General features: G+C 33.8%; 3 protein-coding genes and 1 pseudogene across 3 annotated transcripts; 1 reads left to right on the top strand and 3 right to left on the bottom strand.

Moving 5' to 3' along the window:
• The first annotated feature begins 254 nt into the window (after window positions 1-254).
• LOC133312658 (calcium-dependent protein kinase SK5) lies at window positions 255-5,646 on the top strand. Its single transcript, XM_061513896.1, has 7 exons — window positions 255-984; window positions 2,551-2,694; window positions 2,810-2,962; window positions 3,100-3,215; window positions 4,683-4,850; window positions 4,985-5,209; window positions 5,369-5,646. Exons 1-7 carry the CDS (start codon window positions 438-440, stop codon window positions 5,522-5,524), a joined length of 1,509 nt encoding a protein of 502 aa, XP_061369880.1. The 5' UTR covers window positions 255-437; the 3' UTR covers window positions 5,525-5,646.
• A 1,692-nt stretch (window positions 5,647-7,338) lies between these two features.
• On the bottom strand, window positions 7,339-15,193 carry LOC133312662 (uncharacterized). Its single transcript, XM_061513903.1, has 12 exons — window positions 14,865-15,193; window positions 14,614-14,760; window positions 14,158-14,272; window positions 13,950-14,044; window positions 13,671-13,774; window positions 12,012-12,049; window positions 11,415-11,650; window positions 10,908-11,001; window positions 10,635-10,825; window positions 9,536-9,755; window positions 8,615-8,782; window positions 7,339-7,666 (listed from the first exon to the last, which is right to left on the bottom strand). The coding sequence occupies exons 1-12, from the start codon at window positions 15,042-15,044 to the stop codon at window positions 7,515-7,517; spliced, it is 1,740 nt and encodes a 579-aa protein (XP_061369887.1). The 5' UTR covers window positions 15,045-15,193; the 3' UTR covers window positions 7,339-7,514.
• A 1,308-nt stretch (window positions 15,194-16,501) lies between these two features.
• Window positions 16,502-17,146, bottom strand: LOC133312648 (VQ motif-containing protein 31). Its single transcript, XM_061513882.1, has one exon. It carries the CDS (start codon window positions 17,144-17,146, stop codon window positions 16,571-16,573), a length of 576 nt encoding a protein of 191 aa, XP_061369866.1. The 3' UTR covers window positions 16,502-16,570.
• Window positions 17,147-21,078: 3,932 nt separating this feature from the next.
• On the bottom strand, window positions 21,079-25,304 carry LOC133312661 (protein SUPPRESSOR OF GENE SILENCING 3-like; annotated as a pseudogene).
• Between the last annotated feature and the right edge of the window lie 1,951 nt (window positions 25,305-27,255).

The raw sequence follows: 27,255 nt of genomic DNA, 5'->3' as shown, positions 1-27,255 counted from the left end.
TATGCAGGAAACTCATAATTACTTTACATTGAAAAAGGTGAAAATGTCATTATATTATTATCTGAAAAAAATAGCATGTTTGGAAGATAATTTATTTTGAAGATAAAAGAATAAGGTGTAATTTGTGCAGAGAATTTATAGTGAAGAGTAATTTTGGGAGATAATAATGGAAAAGTAACATCACTTATTAATTAATTGAAGAAGCCCACAGATACAAGTGGAGAACGAAGTCTGACGAAGCTTTAATTTGTTTTCCTTTTTTTCTTCTTTTGTAGAGAGAGAGAGAGAAACAGAGATCCCAAAAAAATGCTGTTTGAGAAAATATAGGATGCCGAAAAATTTGATCACAGTTTGTAATAGATAGTGAAGAAGATATTTTGTTTTTTATCTGTGGTGTCTTCTCTTCTGTGTTGGGTTTCCGACAATAATAGAATACAATGGCGAAATCGAACACAAACACGCTGCCATTGAAACCCGTATGGGTTTTACCGTACCGCACACAAATCATAACTGAGTTGTACGCGCTGGGTAGAAAACTCGGTCAGGGTCAATTCGGAACGACGTACCTCTGCACGCACAAGTCCACGGGTCGCAGGTACGCGTGCAAGTCGATCCCGAAGAGGAAGCTGTTATGCAAGGAGGATTACGAGGATGTGTGGAGGGAGATTCAGATAATGCACCACTTGTCGGAGCATCCGCACGTGGTTCGAATCGACGGCACGTACGAGGACGCGCTGGCCGTGCATCTGGTGATGGAGCTGTGTGAAGGTGGAGAACTGTTCGACAGGATCGTGCAGAAGGGGCATTACAGTGAGAGACAAGCTGCGAAGTTGATAAAGACAATTGTTGAGGTTGTTGAGTCTTGTCACTCTCTTGGTGTCATGCATAGGGACCTCAAACCTGAGAACTTCCTTTTTGATACCGTTGATGAGGATGCTAAGCTTAAAGCCACCGATTTTGGTTTGTCGGTTTTTTACAAGCCTGGTAGGTTCAATATGCTTGTTTATTTCCACATTCTAAATTTAGCAACTTTTCAGAATATTCATCTGATTAAAGGTAGATTCGTTATTCAAACCTTTGTTTCTTACTGCTGCTGTGTTTGATTTAGAAATTCCTAGTTGATGCAATACCTGGGGTTCAAAATTGGATTTTTCTGTCCTGATTTTTCGTGCTGTCTATTAGATTGAGTAATAGAACTTGGTGTTTTGTGAGAATCTCATGCAGGCACTGGAGATTGAACTGAATTAGTTAATCTGAGCTGGAAGCATGTTATGCATCACATAAGCTAATAATAATACTCTAGTATTAACATGAATAAACATTTTTGGGTGACTCAAACTAATTCTGTGCTATTTGTTCTGTCTTTCCTTTAGTGATCCAGAGGTTCTATTTTACTTTGGATTCACTTACAGCTTTTATGTGCATCGATAGTTTTTCTGGAACAGAATTCATCTTTACTTTGCATTCTATAGGTTTGTGCTTTGTAAGTGCTTCTATGTAATAATATGCCCCACATAACTACGGTCCCAAGATTTTAGAAGTTGCATTTTTGTTGACAGATTCCTGTTACTCGAAAACTTATTTAAGACCCTACCATCAAATGATATTGAAATAAAAAAGGTTTATTATCTTTTTCAATAAAAGATGCAATTGTTGTGTTTGATAGTAATATATACTGTAAATGGAGTTTCACGAAGTTTATAAATGTGTTTCCAAGTGAACGACTTGACAATTCAATGTTGTAGCAGCTGCAGGTTATATAGGTTATATCCAAAAAAAACACTCTAGTCTATTTTTTTATTCTCTCATAAATTGAAATCACAATCATTCAGTGATAGAATTTTACATCACGTAAATGGATAATTTTTTTTAGATATATGTATTACATTAGTCAAAAGCAATTGTTAATTTGTTATGTCCGAGAGATATGAAGAAAGGGATTTTCTTTTCTATTGGGGTTCAAAAGAGATGATAGCAGAAAAGCAATATGATGTATTAAAGAGGAAAAAAAAGGAAAGGGTGCTCAAATGAGATAAGCCCAGTTAGTAACCTTTTCTATCCATGCATTTTAGTGTCTTAAAACATGAACTTTTTGGCATTCTAACTGCTAGAAGTCTGTACTATGGGAAAGGGCTATATATGTGCCACTGAGCATAATGTGGAACCTGTATTTGTATATTGAAGTAATTTTTTCGAGCCATACTATATTTAAGTGTCTTGTGCAAGCAAAACTCGTAGAATAGTTGAAATCATTACCATCTCTCTTAATGGAGTCTTATAGCTGCATCCTTGTGATTGACAGTTGACACAGAGCCAAGTGTTCGGAAAAGGTGCTCTTGTACCTGCTTTATCTTGGTGCAAATTATGAACAGAGAGAAGTATTTGTTTAGCAAAATATACTTCGCTATTTAAAATTTAAGTTATGCAGTCTTGTCTTATATTTACAACTTGAATTCTATACTTTCCTTCGTTTCAGTCATTGTCAGATCAACTGGAAATTCTTTTATGCTGTGTATGTCACTATGCCTAACACAGTGATATACTTTTCAGGTGAATCCTTTTGTGATGTTGTTGGGAGCCCATACTATGTCGCACCAGAAGTCTTGCGCAAGCACTACGGACCTGAATCAGATGTGTGGAGTGCCGGGGTTATTCTGTACATCTTATTAAGTGGGGTGCCACCATTTTGGGCAGGTAGCTATTAGTTATTCATGTGTTAAATTTTCAATTGGGATGTGGGCCTATTACTGTTTTCTTCATGTACATCCTTTGTCATTGCTGATACTAATCTGCAAATTGTCACCTTCAGAAACCGAGCCGGGGATCTTCCGACAGATTTTACTAGGAAAACTTGATTTTCAGTCTGAGCCTTGGCCTAGCATTTCAGACAGCGCCAAGGATCTAATTCGGAAAATGCTTGATCAAAATCCAAAATCAAGGCTTACAGCATATGAAGTACTCCGTAAGTCTCTTAAACTTTGTATTGAGCAATTAGCATGATTGATTTTACAGCATTAATAATTAAAACAATTCTTAGAATGGGTTAACAGCTGTAAGATTTTTACAAGGCTATGGCACTAAAGTGTCTTTCTATGTCAGGCCACCCATGGATTGTTGATGACAACATTGCACCTGATAAACCTCTTGATTCTGCGGTTTTATCACGTTTGAAGCAGTTCTCTGCAATGAATAAACTGAAAAAGATGGCTTTGCGTGTAAGGCTTCTTCTATAGACCTTTTAGCTATGACTAAATAATTTCTGTGCTGATATGCTGAGCATGGATGGACAAGTTTGCTCGCAAGAATACCTAGTTGTGTGTCTTCCTGTTACAATGAAAAAGTAATTATATGCAATTTTTTATTAGAATTTCAGCCAAGCAGAGTGCAACTATTATTTCAAGATCCACCGGAAGGCCATTATTTTCGTAGTTTATGAATTTCCTTTGCATTCTTTTTAACGAGACTCATAAAAAAGCTTCTTGATTCTAAAGGTTATTTCAATACATGGTGGAGTGTTGTTTATTTCTGTCCACAGTAATGATGCCCGAGAATTTTGAAATTTCTTATTTTAGAGCAAGATACCTGAGTGTCTTACACGGCTGTCTTGGTTTGGTATATGGGCATTTTTTATGCCTGCAGGAATGCAAGATGCATCATCAGTATTAAGTTCCCAAGAAATATGGCTATCCTATACCTAATCTGAATTCTGAAGTTCAAGGAATGCAATACTACTTGCATTTATGTTTCTCATGTATAATGGTTTATGGCTACCCTTTAGAAACTGGTGGGGTGATTTACTAGAGCCAAAGTTTCTTAATATATTTTCATGTATGAAGGATTTTTTTTACAATAAATATCATTAGTGACTTTTGTTAGATATGTTGTTTTGTTGCTAAAAAAATATGAAATAGAGATCAACTTTTCATTCTTGACAACCCTTACCATCAAAGAAAGGCCAAGAGCATTAGATGCATTGGAGCCAGAAAAAGCTACATGGTTGGACTGAAAAAATTGCATTATGTCCCAATGGTTTTCTCAACAGCTATCATTGGGTAGATGCATTTCATTTATGTGTAGGCTGATATTTACTTTTATATATTGAGTCTTGTTATACATGTGCTTTTGGGTTTCCGATTCTTAATTTTGGTTCTCAGTTATGAATTCCATTTTGTATGAGTGTTGGATATGGACGATGAGGCAGCCTCATCCTTATTTCTACGTTATCTTTATCCACGTGCCTTAAGATTGGAAGACAAGGCTTGCAGAGGTTCCATTCTGAAGGAACTTGAACTGTTGTTTCATTCAAGTTTTGGTTGTTGCTTCAAGTAGGGAATACCGAGGTTGAAAAGCTAACATGAATAGAATTTGAAAGAGGTTTCTTTACATTCTCTTTTTAAAATTGCGTTTTTTTTTTTCATTGTTGCTATTCTAAGTTTACCATTAAATTAACATAAATCAGCAAAAATGAAATTAGGTCACTTTCTTCTCAACCTTATCCTGAACTTCAAGCAAGCATCATTATTTATGTGTAGTTTGTAATATTAGAGTTCATACCAGTTTTGAGCTAGGATTTATCATTCCTTCTTTCTGGAAACAGGAAGTCGAAAGTGATCTATTTTTGTAGTCTTATGCATGTCAAATCCTAATACCACAACATTTATGGTTTTGTTACTTAATCCTAGGTTATTGCTGAGAGGCTATCTGAGGAAGAAATTGGTGGCCTAAAAGAGTTATTCAAGATGATTGACACAGACAACAGTGGAACCATAACGTTTGACGAGTTAAAAGATGGCTTGAAGCGAGTAGGATCTGAACTTATGGAGTCTGAAATCAAGGATCTTATGGATGCCGTAAGATAATTTATTTATTTATTTTTTGGGGGTAAATTATGTTTTAGTTAAATCCAATTTCATGATATATGCTGCTTTTCCTTTGATTTTTGAACTTGACTGTTTACAAGATCTTATAATGTGGCATGTGACAGGCGGATATTGATAAAAGTGGGACAATTGACTATGGTGAATTCATTGCTGCTACTGTTCATTTAAATAAACTGGAGAGAGAGGAAAACCTGGTGTCAGCCTTCTCCTATTTTGACAAAGATGGTAGTGGTTACATAACCATTGATGAGATTCAACAAGCTTGTAAGGACTTTGGTTTAGAGGATGTCCATATTGATGAAATGATCAAGGAAATTGATCAGGATAACGTAAGTATTGTTTTTTGTCTTGTTATTGTAAGTTTTCTTGTACTGACCACAATATTCCTAAATTTCATCTTTCTTGATTATATGCCAACACTGTTATGTGGTTGGTTGTGTAGATGGCAACTTGTTTGTTTTGTATTTAATGTATGGTTTGTGATGCAGGATGGACAAATAGATTATGGGGAATTTGCTGCCATGATGAGAAAGGGCAATGGAGGGATAGGAAGGCGAACTATGAGAAAAACACTCAATTTAAGAGATGCTCTGGGATTAGTAGGCAATGGATCCAATCAAGTTATTGATGGTTACCACCTTTAGTATTTACTTGGAGACCAAAAAATTGACAGAAGATAATTTGATAAATTTCAATATTATATGTAACTTGACCAAATTTTGCATATCTATTAATAGACCTATATTTACAAAAGTTTTTCAACTTGATCACGATAAGGTCCATTTGGGTAGTACAAGCTTGATGCATTATTTGCTTTGGTGATTCATTGCATGAAAATGTGAAATGGCCCACACAACTTATTGCAGTTTCTTAGTCAAGCTCCATGCCAGCTGTCATATTATATCTCGCTTTGACCCGGGTTAATATCTTCTGACGTTATATAAAAAGATGATTTTTTTTTCTAAGTACACGATAAATATGCGGGTCTGAGTGAAATTTTTCTCTTTCCTTTTTTTTTTTTAACGGGATTTACATTTTGTGTGTAAGATAAGAATATCTTCTCATGTTATGTGACATGAGAAGATATTAAACCTTTTACTTTTATCCGTAATCAAAGGTTGTTGCTCCAACTCCAACAAAAAGTAATGATGGAATCAAGAATTTTTTTAATAGTAATATCATGCTATTACTTTAAAAATATCATGCTATTATTATTTTTAAAGTAATATCCGTAATTAAAGGAATAACACCATTCTGTCGGTTCCTTGGTATTTTTATTATTTTTTCTTGAAAATGTCATGCTATTATTTTATTTTTTTTAAAATCAGTTCTTTACCTCTTATTCTGGGATGAATTTAAATTTGATGTACTGTTAATTTAAAGAATTTATATTATTATTTAACAATGTATTCATATATTCTTAAGAAAGTTAAACTTTTTAAATGATTTTGGTAGTTAAATTTTTTCTTGATTGACATGCTGATTATGCCACAATTTCAAGTTAGAAAAGCATTTAAATTATAAAAAATTTAGCCTTTGTTTGAGAGTTTGGAGGGGAAGAGAAGAAAGAGAATCCAATGGAAAGGAAAAGAAAGATAAGAAAAATGAAGGGTTCCTTTATTTAAGAGTTAAAAATATAATAGGTAAAGTCTATTAAGATAGTTATAAAATAACTAAAGTTTAATGTTAACGAACCCAGTATGTACGTTCAGAAATTGGGTTAGAAAAGAAAGAGGGGTTTTGATTTTAGTGCCAAGAGTAAATAAATAATTTAAAATATTTTACATTTGGAGGATTTTAGAGGAAAAATTTAATTTCAAGAATAAAAAATATTTTGGAGGATTTTATAAAAAAAAATTAATTTATTTCCTTTACCATTTTAAACTCACAAATAAAGAAAAGATATAAAAAAAAAAAAATCACTTTCTTTCCCTCCTAATATAGCTCCCAAACAAAGCCTTAGGATTGCTGAAACAAATGATTCTTTCATGAAAATTATGAATGTATCATTTTCCGTCATCCGCTCCATTTAGACAGGATGATGGTCAAAAGGCTTGGTGCTATTACTTCAATCTTTATCTTCTTTTACACCCGTCATCATTTTCATATCAATAAAATCAACGACGTGTCACAGGAAAAAATCTCCGAGAAAATCTCTTACAAATGTTGTGGGACACCCACTTTTCCTATTATCCAGTCAAAGCATAAACAGAAATTAGGGGGAAATTCCTAAAGATAAGGAGAAAATTCATTACGCAGCGCTGATCAAGGTATATTTTTTGGCTGAGATAAAGACCCCCGAGTTCGTAAAAACACTCAGCAGATAATAACGGTTTAACAATGAATTTGCATAATGGATGGAAATTGGAATGTTGACACTAGACTTCAAACCCAAGATTTTTTATTTTATTTTTTATTTTTTAACAAAAAATGAAAGACACTTGTAGAGACAGGGCCGAACTAACGCTTTTGTTTAAGAACCAGACAACGAATGTAAATAAAAAAGGAGGGAAAACAAGTTAATCTCAACGGAATTCTACAGTATTTTCTGTAAAATTATCTTGAGTGATTTGTCTTCTAGAAAAGATAAATAAATAATAATAAAATCTCTAAAGTGGCCGACAGATAACTAGCTCAGTTAGTTTTCTTCTCTTCTTGGTTAGCAGCATCAACCTCTGTAGAATCTACAACCTGACCATCCTCACCTCCAAAACCAAATTCATTTACGCGTTTCTTGTCCACTGGGTAAACCCACTTCTGGTATAGATATATGAGAAAGATAAGATCTGCAAGCCAGGAAAGGGCAAAAAGAAATTAAGACAACAATAAAGGCCATCTAACAAACAAACTGATTCCAGCATCGAGCGCAATTGGGAGAAAAATCAATTTTTTAACAAAGTTAATTCATCTCAAACAATAAATCACAAAGCAAATATTATTTCTGAAATGACTTCACTTCAGCCATGATTCCGATTTAATTTAAAAGAGAACTAAATTGTCCAATAATGGAACAAATCACTGCATTAAAGAACTATAAGCCTTTCAGCTAAGTGGCAACCATGAAGACTCATGAAGTGGTAAAGTAAGGAAATAAAGCAACACTATAAAATGCAACTGAACCATCTATTCCATTAGTTCTGTAGCACCTTCCCTTCTTTGAAAGTGGAACCATCAGCTCCAAAACTCCTCGAGTAAAAAGTAAACTAGGTGCCTCAGTCTTCTGGGAAATGCTTCTCAAAGTAACAAAGTTTCACCTTCATCTTGGAGATTCCCGGCAGTATTCAAATTCCCAATATGTAGTATAAATATATTCCCATTATGTAATATGAATATATATCAGAAAAAGAATAATAGAGGATGCTAGTGCCTAGTAGAGACCATTTCATTTGCCAATGACCTTGTAGTCCAGGTCAAGTTTAATAGCTCTCGGCTGAGCTGGGATTCAAATTCCCATTATATATATCAGAAAGAGATTAACGAGGCTCATACTAGAGAACATTTCACTTGCCATTGACCTTATAGTCTAGTGGCTCCTAGCTTCTTTGGGAAGTACTTATCCTGAGTCCAACCTCTAGTTACTCTTAATGCTTACAGCTAACCCATCTTTCCTCCTCCCCTCACCAGGCCTTAGCACCTCTTTTGTAACCCAAGACAGAAGAAAGATAACTTCATGTATCACATACAGAGCATACAATTATGAGCAGATGGTTAGGATCTTATGATTCCAATCTTACCATCACGGAAAACAGAAAGCCGATGTAGTGTTGGCATTTTAATGACAAAGGCAAAAAGATCGTCAATGATGGTGTTAAGAAATTTGTAAGTCATCTGCCTCCAAGGAAGATGAGCAACAGATTTAAGCTTGTAGTTGATGAACAATTGAGGGCACATCATAATAAAGCCTGCATTATTTTTTTCAGCAAAAGGCGAATGGACATTATAACATTTACAAAACAAGAAAACTCAATGATCATGATTAATGATCCAATGACTGTAGATAAATCGGTTTATTATTTTGTTATACAGTGCTTTACTGTTCTTTCCTTAAATAGAAAAAAGCAGAGGGTAATTAACAAAAAAGTAAAATAGCTACCAAGGAAAGTAGCAAACAATGTTATTGGTAAACTTCTTATTTATTCTATATTGGCCCAAAGACAGAATAAAGGGAGAAAAAGAGAAAAACCAGATAGTATTATGATATACCTTGCCTAGAAAGAGAACTAATTATGCTTACAACAGGATACACTCTGCTTTCAGAATTGATGGCCATGTTAACTTTGGTCAATCAACTCCCTAGTTAAAAAGCAATCTAAAAAATCCTTCTCTCCAATTTGAACCAAAAAAAAAAAAAAAAACTCTGCATTTAGGAGGTTTAACCCGATATATTTACTAGTCGGTGTTGGCAACTATAATCATCACACATGGTACACTAGCAAAAATTACTAAATTATAATAAATTATAACTTTCATGCCAAAAATGGTTCATTCACGATTCTTTTATTCATGGTACAAGAACTGTCACAATTAAAACTTAGTAAAGCAAATTTATCAGAGTGAAAGCACTTCTATTAAACTTAATTTTAATACTCATGGCCATAAATGGTAACACCACCCCAAAAGGACAAAAACACAATGACAACAGAAAGAGTACTTACCAAACATGTAGACACAACTAGTGAGTGAAGATAGAATCCAAGAATACCAGCTCTTGTGACGCTCATACATCAGCGAATAAACAGAGAAGCAGGCAACAAGGAGTAATAGAACATATGATAAATACTTCATTGCAATATCATCATATTCTTTTGTCTTATTCTGTACATATGACTCACGATCTCGGAGCCTCAACATAGGTATCCTACCTGTCCTATCAATCTGGGGATGAAGAAAAAGAACAACATAAATTCCAGATTGCAGACATCAAAGAAAACATAAAAGAAATTGGGAAACATGACAATTTGCATAAGCAGACTAAAGCTAGAAAGCAACTTCAAAATCCACCCTCTTCCTACAAACCAAAAAAGTGATAAAACAGAAACATAAAAGTAAAGGTCTCAGCAAAATGGTATGCATAAATATCATACTTATTAATCTCGGATAGCAGCACGTAGCGGCTGACCCTCCATATTGCTATAGCGCTATAGCGGGTAGCGCTACAACGCTACTGTGCAAAGTGTACCTAAGTGATATACTAAATTGTACTCCACAAATATAAAACTTAAAATGTGAAAATGTGACATAAAAAACAAATTTGAAGGATCTCAAATAATGTAACACAACAAAATAAAGTGGCAAAATTAGTCAGAATTCAAACTGCCACTTAAGTGAAATGTCAAAATCAAAGAACTTAAGGAACTAATCATAATTGAAATCATGAACATCCAAATCTTCATCTTCACTTTAACTTGTATCTAAGTTGTAAATCTCTTCCTTCTATGACGAGAACACTTTTGCGGAAACTACTGTAGCGGTGCAATAGCGCCGCGATTCAGCCGCAGTAGCGGCCGCTACATCCGCTACACTTCACCTGACCGTAGCGGCGTGGTCTGTGGCCGCTGCACCGCAACGCAACTCCGCTATAGCGCGCTAAAGCGGGGCTATTTACAAGTTTGATTACAGAGATGTAAGAGCCGCAATGTCAGTACTCAGTAACAGTAATCATGTCTCCAGAAACATGTTACTTTTTATATCAGAATACACAATTATCAAATATGTTCACATATTAAACAACAACATGAAGATAATGAAAGACACCTCTATGTGCATAGCCTTTCCAATTTTCCAGAACTCAATAATGCAACCAATTCCAGAGCTTGCAAGAATCATCCAAGAGGTGTCATTGTCAAGCAGATAGAGGAAGACAATAATCTGTGAAACAAAGCTCACGACAACAGACTTTGCAGAGAGTCCTTCCATAGATTTATTTTTGTTCCAAAATTGGATGTCTGGGGAAGAAGGCAATAATTAGATGACCAACCAAATCCTCCATAATTTCCTTGTTATCCCATTTCAAACAGAATCACTTACCATTCTTGAAAGCCAAGAAGTCAAAAACTGAATGAAGAAGAGAAACCATCATAGTAACACCCAGGAGGTAAGGATTTCCTTCCAAGAATACCCTCTGATATAAAGAACAAATAGTCAGGCATATAAGTTGTTCTGTGATAATAAATCCACCATTATTAGTATTTATCATAATTTGGTTGAGCATGACATAACAAAAAGCATTGAAATATACTGCCACTTCATCGAGAAGAGATTGGATAGTAGGCTGGTTACTACTACCCATAGAGATATTTCAAAACCTCACAAACAAGTTGGGAGTGTTGAAAATATAAAATGAAGAATTATGTAATTATTGTAGATTTGTTTTTTATGATAGAATATGTTATAGGGTAGGTTTGTTTCTTATTTGTTTCCCTAGATTCAACTCTCTTTCTAAGAAAGTAATTGCTCTTACACATCGATATAATGTAATACTCTGTACATGGGAAATCAATCAATGATATTTGAACTCCAAATTCCAAGTCATACCTTCAACTCATCACCCTCTCCGTCAACCATGCTTCCATAACTACGTTGAACTTGGAAGGACTGATCAATCTGCAGGAATAATTGCCACTTTGTCATACTAATGGGACCAACCTCCAGATTAAGCAGTAACTCAGTTACTGTCTCATTTATTGGTATCAGCTTATCCCTGAGTAACCAGAATTCGTTGAAAAATACAGTTGGGTAGTAGTTCCCTGTGATAGGGTCAATGCTCAAGTCTGGGCATCCAAAGTTAAGGAAACTCACATATGATCAGTTAACTTGCACTCATTATAAAACACCTAAACAAGAAAGGAGAGCATGCATATGCATCAACTGATTGGAAGGTTATTAGAAGGTAGTTAAAATTAGAATGACAAAAAGAAATAAAAATCATAAATATCGTGGAAGTGACAAAAAAAATATTCACATGTACAAGCCCCTGCTATCTAATTTTTTTTATACGAGTACATAAATCTTGCAGAATATGAATAATACTCTTTTGAATACAAGACATGGAATCCAGAAACCAAGGCCAAGAAACTACAGTCGAGACAAAAAAAAAGACCAATTAGCAAAAGATTTAAATTCCAAGGATACGTGGGGCAATGTTAGGTGGGATGCTACTTTTTGGGTACCTGCAAACAGGAAAAGGTAACTTAATAATAAGCAGCATGAAGAAAACCCATTATCACAGGCTTTTCTACCATAATGGCAACTAGAAACTTTCAAGGGAAAATATAAAATACAGTACAAGTTTAAGATGCATAGCTAAAAACGAGTTAAGAACACAAATAGAACCAAAAGACCAACACAAATACACTAGTTATAGCGGTGATGGGAATCATGAAAGCAAACAGAAAACAGTGTTATAATTTCCGAGGGAGTTTAAAAACAAATTACATTGCTTAGTATATTTCAAGTTTTCAACTATTGCTGCTATAGCACTTTTAGGTTCAATTCAACCATATAAATCTAGGGTTTGATGTTTGTCATTTTTAATGACATAAGTTATGTCATTTTAGGAGAGAGATAGACACAAGGAATGGAAATCACGGGGGAGAAAGTGGGTGGTTTTTTTTTTTTAATTTAAATTTTAAATAAATTTTTTTATTTTGTGTCTATCTCTCTCTTAAAATGACATAACTTTATGTCATTTAAAATGACAAACACTTTTCCCATAAACTAGGGTATTAGACTGCTCCGCAAGTTCCTTTGTCTAACTAGGGTGTCAAGAGACATAATTTTTTCATTATTCTGCCAAAGAAAGACTTTCACCATGGATCTTCTTAGAAAAAATATGAGCGAAGGAAATGTCTTCATTGAGAGAACAAGTTACTGTTTCTCCATTGAAACAAAAAACAAAGTCAACAACTTCGCAGTCAGGCCTTCAGTAACAACAATCATTAATATTAACAAAACATCAATTGAAAACAATGACAAAAGTATAGATCCATAACTTTCTGTCCAATTCAAGTTAAAACCTTCAACCAAAAAAACCAATCATAAGTTCCCATGTATAAGGCCCTCTGACTTATCTAAAAATAATGTGCAACCAACATAAGGCTAAGACTGACATGCATAAATCCACAAATGTAAATGTGAACTTAAGATTGAATACTGACAACCAGATGCACTTAAGTAAAAGCCGATTCTTGGACCAAAGACTATATTCCAGATCTAGGAGTCCATAGACATGACCTTCAACTGACATCACATCATTTAAGAATAGCAATAAATTCAATCTATTTGGGTGGTCGATCTTGAAAATTGGAGCCAAAAAGACCCAAACGGAGGGAGATTTAAGAGTTGAGGGCAATGTAAAGCCCCCATTAACCTAATTCAATTTAGTGATTTGCTTAAAAGTTACAGTTAATCTGTTATTATTTAGCTCAAATTCATGGTTAACTATCTGGATCCTCTACATCATTGTTAAGTTCCAGTCTTAGAGCCGGAATCTCCCTGAAAAGAAAGGGGGGAATTAAAATGAATTATCATTCTATGAGAGGTTGCTAATTGCTTCAACTCTCTAAGGTAATAGCCTCGTACAAAACTAAAGACCAACATATGCCCATTAAAAGAAGGCCAGGTAATCTGCCGGACTCTTGCATCTTCCTGCATGATGCTTTCTCACAGAATAATGATCACAGGTCATGATTTTATACAGAAATTAATGACTGGCTGAAAAATGGCAAAATATAAGATAATATTTTCAAAATATGGTGCACTAGAATGTTCAATGAATTGCAAGAAACATACTGCGTGAAATCAGCAACCATGTTTATTGTTATATTTGGTTTCCAATATGAAGCCCACTCCACAGGGCCATCATCCTCAGAATCATTTTGAGTATCATCAACCACCTGACACAACAAAAGAGATCTATATTGGGATCATCACATGAAGTCTGTAAACCTCTAAATTTAACCGCAGTTGATTGGAACCATCACATTTACTAGCACATGTGTTGTTGATCGTATGTGTAACAAGTTGGCTTGAAGTTAATCATAAAAAGTAGTATATGAACAAAGAACAAACCTCGGAGGTCACTTGACCTTCACTAGAATCGGGTGAAGACCCCAACAGACTCCTCCTTTTATCAGCTCTTGTCTTGGGCAAGTATTTCACAACAGCTAAAACCAATTAAAGGAGAGACACCATAAACCACATTCTTAAAGTTATACATTTTTAAAGTGAGTAAGGAATCAATAAAAGGAAAAAAACAAAAAAAAAAACATTATCTTACGATGTGTCCTTCCAAATGCCGCATGAGGTTGGTATTCTGGGTCATTTGGGTCAGGTGAATATCCAGAATTTGCAAAGAAAACATGAGCATACAGACTCCCATTGTGCTTCAAAGCCTGAAAAAAGAAGAAGAAAAACTAATGATATAAAGTCCACTAACTACATTTATCAAGGGATATAGTTTAAGGGAAAAGTGTTTGTGTTTCTAAATGACACAACTTATGTCATTTTACTCTCACAAAGAGGTGAGATCCGCACCTTTATTTTTTTTTTGTCGACACTCTCTCCCCTTTTATCTATCTCTTTCTCTCACTTTAAATAACACAACTTTACATATCAAAATGATACACATTTTTTCCATAGTTTAAAGTTAAAACATTATTGAATAAAACGGATGATATATAATATAATGTCACGAACCATAACCTAAAAGCATAAAATAGGAGAAGGAGCAAACCTCCGATGGGTGATACTTAAGAGTAAGAGATCGAGTACTGTTAGGTCCCCAAGAAGCAAATGGAAGATTGGTTTCATGCCACACAAGAGCACTTCCACTACCAAAGTCATTAAACTTGTCATGCTCCGAAAGATAAAGCCACATATCCTGAACAAATTTCACAATAAAAAATACAAATTGATTGTAACATGAAGTATAAAAGCCTTCGAAACCGATCGAAATCAAGAACTATTGGCGTTGGTGAGTATTACCAGAGGTTGAGATTGGTGAAAGAGGTTGGAGATGAGAGCAGAAGAAGGTTGGGTGGGGGTTTTGGGAGAGAAGAATTTGGAAGCGAAATACCAGAACACTGCTATGCGTATGATTCCTGTGATGGTTTTCCCCAACCCACCTTGCTCTCTCCTTTGCCCTTCTGCCGCCGGTGGCGCCATCTTCGGCGGCGGCGTTTCGGTGTTTTCCGTTTCGGAATGGAATGGAATGGAAGTGTTTGGCGAAATTAGTTGATGAGAGTATCCAGTGAAAGATTCATCATATATTCAATTGGCGAATGCAAATATTATAGAAAACTTGTTATGAAATGCCAATGATAATGAATTTAGACTTTAGATAGTTATGAGGCTTGAATTTCAAAATTTGTTGTACTGAAGAATTAAACTTCTAAATCTAAACAACCTTATTAAGATGAAAGATAATTATATAATGTTTGGACTTTTTTATTCCGTTTCTTTTACCGGAACAAAAAAAATAGTATTTTCACCTTACAAAAAAAATTAGTCATTTTCAAAGTGGATTCATTTTAATTTTTTAAAAAATTAATATGGGTCATTTTTAAATTTATGAGAGACTATGATTTTAATTAAATGAATTCACTTTGAATTTTTTAGAGATCTAAGAGCTATTTTTTTTTTGTAAGTAATTAAAGTAGAGATTATATTTTTTATTAGAGATCCAAAAATGACTTTACTCTAAAATATATAAGCAGATAATGTTTGGGCTTTTTTATTACACCTTGCAAGAAATTTTAATCCATATCATATTACTATTCTAATTTTAAAATAAGATAAGTTATGCTTGTAATATTTGTTTTTTCTTACAGTTTTTTATAATTATTTTATTTTCGTTATATCAAATTTAAATTAAGAATTTTTATTTGATCTTTCAAATATAAAATAAAATGTATATTTTATGATGGATGTCAAAATACTATACAAATAATACAAGTGGTTGAGTTATAAAATAATTTTGTGTGCTATTAGCTTTTTGTTGTGCATTCTTTTGCATAAAATAAAAAATGTGGTAAAGAAATTATAAGAATGATTAGTTTTATTTTTCCTCATTTTGAGTTATACAAGGTAAAAAAAATTAAGAGACTTGTATTGTTCCTTAAATTATTTCTTATCCATTATTTATACTATTTAAATAATTCTCATCTTATTTTAACATATTTACTAAATATTACCTTAATTCTTATTTTAACATATTTACTAAATATTACCTTAATTCCACGTCAAAACAGGTAGGACTTAAGGAGTAATAAGATGCGAAAAAGTACTAAAGGCCAAAGAGATTAGAACTTTTATTATTGTAATGGTGCTGTTAATGTAAAATATCTATTTTCTTACATTTTTTTTTTTAAATTGTGTAGGCATTATAAGCGCAATTTCAGGTTTGTGGTGGTTTAAGAAAATTCTTTAAAAATTACAAAAAAAAAAAAAAAAAATTACAAAAAAAGTGTAAACAGACTCATAAAATTTTGAGTTAGAGATCATAGTTAAATAAAGTCTTTCTCAAAATAACAATTTTGAAAAATCCAATACAAATTAATAAAAATAAAAAGAAGACATATTACAAATTTATTTCACTTATACAAAGTACTTGTCCCCATACACAACATGTGGTATCTGTAATTTGAAGCATGCAGCACATAATATAGAATAGCAGCTCATGATCTTCAAAATTATACTTTCTCACTTGCATTGGGAGAAGCCAGAGGAAACAAAGCAAGCAATTCTGGCTCAGTGTAACCTGGTTTAGACCTTGGTGATGGATGCAAATAAAATCTCCTGTCTTTGATAGCTTTCTCTTCTTCTTCTATGTTTAGTCCTGTTGTTACTGACTCTTCTTTCTTTTCATCTTCCATAATAGTTAATTGAGAGAGCAATGTTGAAGGGGTGGTGGGGCTTGGAAGAAGACTTGAACTACCTGATACAGGACTTGGAGGAAAGCTAGAATTTCTTGACTTAGAGGGTGATAAACATGCACCTGGTTTAAAATAAAAAGGAGGTTTAACAATCTCAAGTTTAGGCTTCATGTATTTCCTTCTCTCATGGAGTTTGGCTGTTGTTGTTGTTGTCTTCTTCACATTGGTAACCTTTGTTGAGGCCTCTCCTTCTTTTGCTGCATTGGCTTCTGAGGGACCTGTTAAACGTTGCACTACTTCCCTGAATGCATTTGTGTCTGTGTGAACAAATGTGGTTACTGGTTTACCATTATCAGCTCCTGAACCATGCATTGGTGGCTTCTCCATTGTCATTACTTCATTTGACAATCAGATTAGCACCTCACCTGCAATATTAATTCATGATTAAATTAAACTGTAAGCATGCCTTCATTCAATGGAAGATGTAAATCATACATAAAATGATCCATGGCATACTTAAGATTAGGGAAGAGGAGTTCTTAAGAATTGTGTTAATAAACAGGGGCATGCATTTGAATTTTGAAACTACACTACAAACAAATGTCCCTCAATAATGTCCTAGATAGAGGGTAGGCATTTTGTTGAGCCAACCCATCAAGAGCCAACTCAGTAAATTATGTTTTTCTTATAATAGGATGTGGCTGAGATTTTCCAGCTCATGACCCTTTATGCCTAACTGACTGTATTACCTAGTTTACCTGTTTTTCTTTGACTCTTGAGGTCTTTGAGTTGGACTTGTCTGGCAGTTCTACTCTCTCTCTCATTTAGCCATGGAATACATATCAACTGTTATTTTATTTTTTTTGATTTCCCAAAGTATTCTCCGACCGACAACCGAAGGCTAATCCTTTCGAGGTGGGAGGTCACATTAAGTGGGTAAACCTCTCTTAACAAAAAAAATTTCATACACACTGCCAGAAATCGAACCCCTATCAGCATAATTAAGGAACCAACTATCTACTGTTATCTTTTTTTACCTCCAAATAATGTTATTTTTCTTTTAACAAAATGTTAAAAATACATGCAATGATTTTCTATGAGGCTCCCGCTAGAAAAAATGCATTCCATAAACTTTCTGCACATTTCAAAGCTATTAAGTTCAATTGAGTTTGAACAAACTCGAATGGTGGATTGGATACAGAATTTGACCTTTGACAAAGCTGACATGAATCAGAACCATATAATATAACAACACGAGCTTAAAACCAAATTTCAGAAAAACCATAATTAAGAAACTTAGAAACTAGAAATGATAGGAACAATTTCTTGCCTACCTAATAAGGTGGTTTGATGGTAGTAAAGCAACGCTGCTACTTTCTTTTATCTTAATATTCCAAAGAAGAAAATAAGTTGAAAAAGAAAGGAAAAGGAAGAGGAAGAACAAAAAAGTCTGAGAGGGGGTAAGAGCCTTATTGGGAGTGTAGTTAAAGATTTATGGTACAAGATTGGAATCAGTTAGGACAAAGAATCTCTGACCTCAAAAAGCAGTCCTACCATTAGCTTTGCCATAACAACTACCTGTTGTAAAGGGCAATGAACCATGCTACTTTCCTTCCAGTTATTGCCAAAATAGGATTGGTTTAACTAAGATTCAAAGAAAAATCAACAATTCTAAAGGGAGAGACAACTTGAGGAATATTACCTTTATCAAAGATAATGATCATCTAGATGACCAATGCTCATGACAGGACAATGTGAAGAAGCAAGTCTAATTGTGTATGTCTAAGATCTAGATGGCAGAAAAATAACCACCGTCTATCTTTGAACCTTTTTTTTGGAATGTTCTGGTTTCTCCCAACTTAATTTACCTTAAAAAGGTTACAAGGTTGTACAACAACAAAAAACAACTATGGTAAATAAAAATAAAAATTCCACGCGGTAATTTACTTTAAAAAGAAAAAAGTTAGTTTAATTTCATCGAAATTTGCTTGATCTTCATTATTGCTAACACGGAAAGAAATACAGAAAGCATAAATTTTCAAACGAGCAATCCGTCACGTCAATCGTTGTATCATGTTGTATTTTGTTTTGAAAAGTAGGAAAACGTTGCCATTCTTATGGTCATAAATAGTATCTAACAAAATATCGTTTGCCTGGTAACGGGAACATCGCATTTCATGTCGCTTCATTCACGAGGAACTTGGCAAGGAATGAAATAAAAAATAAAAAATAAAAAATAAAAAATGCAGGTATAAATCACAGTCACGTTTTAAGGGAACTAATCTAACCTGAAAAACCTAACCATTGAAAAGAATGAACAAACAAGTGAACCTAATAGCAAACAAAAATATTTAGCTCTGTAAAAACAATAAAACGATTAAATAGTGATCCTAATGTTTAATCAAACTTTTTTAAAGTAGCCAGTTAGGTTTGACTGATGATCCCAAATTCCTGAACAAGCTCTTATCCTTTTCAAATTCAAACTGAAGGATGGAAAACCGGAAAGGTTCATGCTTCAATTCATACCCATCATGAAATGATTCTCCCAAAAGCTTGAACATGAAGACACAAATAATTTTACGTTACATATGTAATGCCTCGTTATACAAGAGCTTTTTGAACTTGAAATGCGAACAATAACACTTGAAAAGAAGGATTATATTATTGAAAATTGTATATTCAACTGTATACGTGGTTCTCTACTTAAAGAGACTAAATAACCTATTGGGCTAAGACCAAGGAAAATTCTAGAATACAAGAATAATAAATAAAATAATTATTATTATTTACAACACTCCCCTTAAGCTGAAGAATATATATTCATCATTCACAGGTTGCTAGTAAGTTATTGAATTCTATCTGAGGGAAGTCTTTTTGTCAAAATATCAGTTAATTGACGCACAGAGAGAATGTATGGAGTGACGATCAACCCGCTATCAAGTTTCTCTTTGATAAAATATCGGTCGACCTCAACATGCTTAGTCCAATCATGTCGAACTGGATTATGAATTATACAAATGATGGACTTATTATCACAAAACAGCTTCATGGCGTCCTTCACATCTTATTTTGAGATCATCAATTATAATTTTCAACCATAATAATTCAAAAATGTCTTGAGCCATAGCTCGAAATTCAGCCTCTGTACTTGACCTGACAACCACATCCTATTTCTTACTCCTCCATGTCACTAAGCTACCACAAAGAAACATACAATACCTGGTGGTAGATCGACGGTCAATCACAAATCTAGCATAATCGTCATCAGTGTAAACTTATAAAGAGAGATTTCCATCATGCTAGAACAACAGTCCTTTACCAGGAGTGATTTTAAGATATTGAAAAATTCTCTCCACTGCCTGCATGTGTTTTTCTTTTGGATTATGCATGAACTGACTGAAAATACTAGCAGCATACACTAGGTCTGGTCTAGTATGAGCCAAATATATCAATTTCTCAACTAGCCATTGATATTGTCCTTTATCAACTGAATTACTCTCCTCTTCATAACTCATCTTGCGATTCTGCTCAATAAGAGTACTAGAAGATTTATACCCAAGTTTTTCTGTTTCTTTAAGAAAATCAAGGACATATTTTCTTCGATTTATAAAGATCTCTTTGTTTGAATGAGCTACCTCTAATATCTCAATCTCCCGATCTCTTTAATTTCAAATGCAGAGGCTTGTCTTGCTTGTAGAACATGTCTCTACACAATATCATCACATGTTATAATAATGTCATCAATATGCACAGGGTGCATAGTGAACTTCCCGTCTTGGGAGTGCTTAAAGAACAATATATGGTCTCCTTGACTCTGTTTGTATCCGAAGATAATCATAACCTTGGTAAATCTCCCAAACCAGGCACGAGAAGACTGCTTCAATCCATACAAAGCCTTTTTTAACCTATAAACTTTATTTTCTCCATCTATAGAGTCAAAACCAGGCAGAATCTCCATGTAAATTTCTTCTTACTCACCATTAAGAAAAACATTATTCACATCAAATTAATTTATATCTCAGTTGTAATGAGCAACTAGAAACAACAAAACTCTTATACAAGCCTTTTGAGTTTGAAACGTGAACAAGACACTTGAAAAAAAGGATTATATTATTGAAAACTATATATTCAACTCTACAAAGAATTCTCTATTTAAAGAGACTAAATCACCTATTAAGCTAAGCCTAAGAAAGATTTTAAAATACAACAATAATAAATAAAATAATAATTATTATTTACAACAAATACCCACCTCAGCTATCTTATAGTGAAATTCAACTTTTTATTATAAAAATAAGAACAAAAAATATCAAATTCTGAACATTTGGTCATGTAAAAATTCTCGAACCAACTTACCCAAAAATTACACATAATTTTACATTACATCTCTTTACCCCTCCTTAGGGCCAAAGTAACCTAAGCAGCCACTTCTCTCCACTTAAATTTGCCAGGCTAGTCAATGAAATTGTAAAATAACACACTATAGTCCTAGCCACTAGAACCAAAGATCAGAAAGAAAAAATGCTCTGTCATTATTATCATTTTAGCCAGATTTCTATCTCCAGGCATATCCTTGTCTTCAAGTACTAAAGGACAATAAGACATACTGAATTTTTTGAATTCCCAATTCCTAAAATGCTGGATTTCTGGGGTCTCCAAGTCAGAACAATGCCTCTATCCATTTATTTCGCTGTGTTTATCTGTTTGTATGCACTGTGCAACACCCCACCATCAGATACCATCGGACTTTGTTTCCGGGAGAGATGGGGAGTACTTTTCCATGAGCTTGGCTAGCTCATCATTGCAGCAATATTGTCTTTATGAGCTTGACGGAGTTTCTCCTCTTCAGCAACAAAGTTTTCCATTTCTTTATCTTGAAAATCAATAAATTTTAGATATTCATCCACCCTATCATCCACAAAAACCAAAATTTATCACAAGCCATTGAAAATATAAGTACCACAAATGCACCACCAAAACAACTGGACTACATTCTTTCTATACATGTATATAGACCTTTTCTTAAAATATTAATTTTTTAGAGTCATGTGAAATCAGGTTTCTTTGAATTTGCCTTGGGTCATCCAGTTCAGAATCACCTAGGACATATTGTCTTTCCCAAAATTTACCAGACATATACTAGCACCAGATGTGAATAAATAATTAGTTGGGATTAGTCCAACTGAATATAAAATACAATCTCAAGGAATGACATTTTCTTACTTGACTCTCCCTTGCTCTGCATTTAAAGGACTAATACTTGACTGCTTCACCTTCTCACGTTTCTCCTGTTGCATTCTCTCAAAATCTTCTTCCTTTGCATTCCTTGAATCATGAATGATTTTGATCTGGTCCTTAAAAAATTGTTCTTGCATGTACATCTTCAATTCAGAAGGGAAAGCAAATTGAGATTAGAGTCAACTTGTGTGTAAAAGAATAAATAATTTTTGGATAGCAAACAGATACTGCCTTTTTTCATTTCTTACTTTCTTATTCTTTTTTGTCCTCCTATATATATATGTGTGTGTGTGTGTGTGTGTGTACTCAAATTTTATTTTTATTGTTTTTTTCTCAATCTCTTCGTTCCTTTCATTTGGATTCATCTACCACCGACCCAACTAATTTGGGATAAAGGTGTTATTAATGTTGATGTTGAAACAGATAACGCCTGGTTTTATTAAGCATTATATTATTAGCTAAAAGAGCAAACCAACGAAGAATAGCATGAAATTATCAGGACACTCAGTGGAAAAGTAATTGGATCAATTAATTAATCAACACAAACTGATCTGGCAAAATGAGTCATGGGAAGTGTGCAACAGACTCTAACAAAACAGTAGTAATCACCATTTACTAAATCATTACAAGAATATCTGTTGTTTTTCTAAAGCTTGATAGAAACATCCTCTTATAAATAAATTATAGCATTCTGGGCCAGTGCAACTTCATTATCATTGCTCATTGATTTAATATGTGAGAGAGGGAGAGAGAGAGAAGGCACATAGATTAAATAACCGAATAACTCTTCCTCCTTGCTCCTCTAATTTGTCAGGTTAGACTAAAGTTCTATTGGCACTTTAGTCAAATTAATATACAAAACCATCTGAGTTGTGAAGAGAAGGAAAATGTGAGGAAGTATAGATTATCCATGCTGAAGAAAATTCAGAAATTGTACTATAAAAATATAAGTTACAGCTAACACCTTTCAATGAAACAGATCATTCTAGGAAGATCCAAACCTCATCTATCAACAGCTAAAAGTACATCAAGCAAAGCAAAAATGCATCTATCAACAGCTCCATAAATATAAACCATGTTAGTATTACCTCTTCCTTATTCTCTTCATGTTGCATTTTAGTTCTCAATCTCACAATGCGATTTTCCTCTATTGTTTTTCGCAGCTTCTCAGACACTATACCAAAAGATTCTTCAAGAGCTTTTGCATGTTTTTGTTCTATGACAACCCTGTTCTTCAAATAAAGAAGTTGCTGGTTGTCCTCACCCATTTTCCGAACTTGGTTTGTAACCATCTCTTGGTATAATCTCATCTCATACTTGAGTCTGGATTTACCTATACAATTTCAGATAAAAAGAGACAAAAGAACAAAGTCAGTATACTGTCTCCATATAAATTCCATTGTACATGCAACAAGTAGACATCAAAGACCAGTACAATGTGCGTATGAGGAAGAAAAAGAACTGAAAAAGGAAAGAGGAAAACGAACCTTGGGAATGCCTACTGAAAAATTCCAGGTCTTCTTTTACAGCCATGTATCCATAAAGCTGTCGCTTGCCACCAGGGAGAAATAAATTACGGTGACCAAACCAAGCATCTCGGCCAGTTCCTTGCTCTGCAAAATGCTTGTGCAGGCGGTCGGCCTCAAAATAACCTGTAGCTGAGGGTTGAAATATCAAAACACTCATTCCCCGATGACCCTGTGGGCCATGAGATTGTCGAGCTTTCTCAGCATCATATCCACTAAAATAATCAAGAAGCTCCTTGTTACCCATACCTATCCACTAAATACAAAGAAGAAAATATGGATTTAACACAAAAACCAGAGATAGTTAAGGAAAATTAAGAATGTTTAGCTACATTCATACAAGAGGTCAAAATAAGAACTATACTATTGCCAGTTATTCATCATTTGATGCAAATAAGAAAACATAGTTATACCTTCTCCTTTTCATCCTGTTCAAGTTTCGTATTTTGAATTATAACCATAGGAGGCCAAACTATTTCATGATCTTTCTCCTCATCATTTAAACCTTTCCATTTACCAAATACTTCCCCGGCTGGAATTACTGATGTACCTCTTCTGCGCAATTCCTCATCCAAGAGCTCAGCAAGCTCCCTATGGATCTTTGGCCTTATTGACCCCTTTGTTTTGGCATGATTTATCAGAGGCTGAAGTCCTATGAACCAATCAATAGCACCAGAACCTCCTTGACAAGCTGGACAGTGCCACTTCCTTTCTGGTTCATTTATCTTTTCAACAGTCAGGGCATCCAAAATCTCAAAGAATTTCTTGAACCATTTGCTCTTCGTACGAGTCTCATGGCTCTTTTGACTAGTATCAGAATCATAATCATCACTCATTAGATCATCATCAGTATCCTCCATAGGTTCCGACCCCTCGTCCCCAGAATCATCAATACTATTATCCATCACAGGGGAATCTGCTGTAATTTCATCCTTCACCTGGATATCATCAACACTCTTGAACTGCTTAGAACCAGTCCTTGATTGCCAATTCCACCCATGCTCCAGCGGAGGTCGAATTAATGGATTTGAAGTCACATTGTTGCCTTCAGATCCACTTGTAGTTAACTGGAGTCTTCTTCCATTTCCTCTGCCAGAAGGTTTCTTTAAGTTATCATTTTGGGTCTGCCAGGTATTTCTAGAAGCCCTTCCAACTCCTCCATTATTCCAAGTGCTAGGCTTTTGAGCCATCTCTGCATTCCCAACTACTCCAGAACTATAATTATGAACCAGAGCACCAGGTGGTTTTGCAGCACTGCTTCCAGCTCTATTCTTGGATTTCCTTGCATATACCTCCCATTCACCATCATCTTGTCCTGGGTCTAGGTTAACATCAGCAACACCCTCAGTCAATAGCTCAATTTTTGGATGAGACACAGATTTACTTTTCCCTTTGGAAGAAGAATCATCATTTTTCGCCACAGTAAAAGGCCTCCCACCTCCTCTTTTCGAACTCATCTGTAAAAGCTCAGTTCTGGATCATGATTTTTCTCAGTTAAATACAAAAACATGGAATTGATAATGTTCATAAAGAACCACCAAACAAATAATTGAGACACTGACAATGCATCAACGTTAAATGCTTTTAATATAAGCATATAAACAATACTAACGTAAAACATATGGTGCCTAAACTAACTCATCACTTGTCTTCAACTTCTTCATTATTTTTTTCTAGAAAAAACAACTTTCTGTCTTCTACAAAACATCCAATAAAAACGAAGATCAGCTTTCACAGAGAATATTAGAAACAAACAAAGGATGTATAGAATTGGGTACCTCGGTGATCTCGAAGCACGACCGGGGAGCTAAGTGAAGTGAAGTGAAAGGATAGAGAGCTTCTTGCTTCTTATGTCGTTGAACTTTCGGACTTGAAAACTTTATAAAATTCTATTTTGAGCAAAATTCACGCGCACGTTGAAAATTTGGGTTTTATTATTCTTACGTTAAAAGAGATAGTTATCTCATGTCATATAAATAACTTTGTGGGCTCCACCACCTGAAAAAATAAAATAAAATAAAAGAAAAAAGGTGACACAATTATCGAAGAGTATGTAAGAGAAAAAACTTATCTCATATAACATGAAAATAGTTTTCCCTGAAAATTTTATGACGTTATCCAACTGACGTATGATAAGAATAGGGGAATGAATGTAATAATAATTGGATCACACCGAGTGGGGAGCCAGAGAAAAATTGGAAAATTAGTGTAAAAAATTAATTAATTATGAACCAGTATGTAGAACGCAATGAAGATAAAAAAAAAAGTTTTTGGTTTTGAAAATCAGCCAGTACCAAAACACTTGTAGGTTGTAACGTGGCTACAATACTGATCTCACCAAATAATATATAATTTTAACGATTCACTTCCGCTAATACATACAAATAAATATATCTATCTATTTATAAATTTGGTAGTTCAGAGTTTTCTAATGGATACCTATTAAATTTTAGTGAATTATATTTTCTGTGCAGTTTTTTCCTTTTTATTTTTATGAAATTATATTTTTGTCGGTTATGATTTTATCTTAATAATTTGTTATTTATTATACAAGGTTAAGCTTTTCTATTTGTTAATTTTTTTTGTCTTTTTTGTTTTAATTATTTTTTTACCGGCAATTTGTGACAATAAAAAGGCAAGTAATTATTAGGCTAATATATATATATATATATATATATATATATATATATATATATATATATATGCTTATCGTTTCTCAAGCTACTTGAGATAATCTTATCTCCGGCTACTAAATCATAACCGTACAAAGATGGATCAACGGTGATAAAGGAAGAGAGAGAAAAGGGAAATCATAACCATTCAAAAGAGAATCATAACCATTCAAAAATGAATCAATTAATATATAAAAAAAAAAAAAAGACGTAGTTTTGAGGTGGCCGGAAATAAACTTATCTCAAGCTACTTAAGAAATATTTTTTCCTATATATATATCAAAAATAAACAAATTTAACATTCATCAAATCAATCCCATATTATCAAGATAGAAGAGCTTATGTTAGTACTAATGATGAGGGGATGATATGTAATCGTGGAAACCCATATCACGCGTCTATTATTTATCGAATCACTTCTCAATTGGTATAATCACATTTCTCTTGCAACAGTACACACACATAAATTAATGGACTCATTTAGACACCTCCTTACGCTACACCGCTCTATAAGCATTGGGAGTTTGCATTTCCCCATCTGTTACTTGAAATGTCCTTGTCTGAATATCATTAGTCATTCCACAAGTTAAACTCTATTGCGTGAGTGCTCGTTACTTTTCTTTTTCTTTTTCTTTTTTTTTAATTAATTTTCTATTCTTATAGTTCGTAATCGTAATCGATTGATGAAAGTTAAAACTTTAAGTTATGCACTTATACTCTACCCAAAAATATATATTTATGTTACATAATAGTATCCTTTACTTTTTATCATTAATTTGTAACCTATTTATTTAGGTTAAATTTCTCATTTTATCATATATTGTTTTTCTAATTTATGAGTACCTATTACTTTTCTATTATAATAATTTATAACTCATCTGAATGGGGTTGAATTTTCCTTTTTAATAAGTCACAATGATATCCTTTACTTTTTTCTATCCCGATAGTTTGTGATCTTATTTTTAGTGGAGGTTAAATTTATTTTTGTTATATATTTGTTTCCTAATTTATGATAATACAATTACTTTGTTTATATGATGATATTATATCCATACGATTAATGATA

This window comes from Gastrolobium bilobum, unplaced genomic scaffold, assembly GCF_033153095.1.
Source record: "Gastrolobium bilobum isolate Gb01-03AN ecotype WA unplaced genomic scaffold, APGP_CSIRO_Gbil_v1 utg11336, whole genome shotgun sequence".
NCBI classification, from domain to species: domain Eukaryota; kingdom Viridiplantae; phylum Streptophyta; class Magnoliopsida; order Fabales; family Fabaceae; genus Gastrolobium; species Gastrolobium bilobum.
The sequence above is the reverse complement of the archived record's forward strand: the minus strand, read 5'-3'. Positions and strand labels throughout refer to the sequence as shown.

Coding starts and splice junctions, on each gene's coding strand:
- LOC133312658 (XM_061513896.1), top strand. CDS start 438: ATGGCGAAATCGAACACAAACACGCTGCCATTGAAACCCGTATGGGTT. Junction 2,963..3,099: donor TACAGCATATGAAGTACTCC/GTAAGTCTCTTA, acceptor TTTCTATGTCAG/GCCACCCATGGATTGTTGAT. Junction 3,216..4,682: donor TGAAAAAGATGGCTTTGCGT/GTAAGGCTTCTT, acceptor ACTTAATCCTAG/GTTATTGCTGAGAGGCTATC.
- LOC133312662 (XM_061513903.1), bottom strand. CDS start 15,044: ATGGCGCCACCGGCGGCAGAAGGGCAAAGGAGAGAGCAAGGTGGGTTG. Junction 14,273..14,613: donor TTAAGTATCACCCATCGGAG/GTTTGCTCCTTC, acceptor TTCTTTTTTCAG/GCTTTGAAGCACAATGGGAG. Junction 14,045..14,157: donor GGCATTTGGAAGGACACATC/GTAAGATAATGT, acceptor AATTGGTTTTAG/CTGTTGTGAAATACTTGCCC.
- LOC133312648 (XM_061513882.1), bottom strand. CDS start 17,146: ATGACAATGGAGAAGCCACCAATGCATGGTTCAGGAGCTGATAATGGT.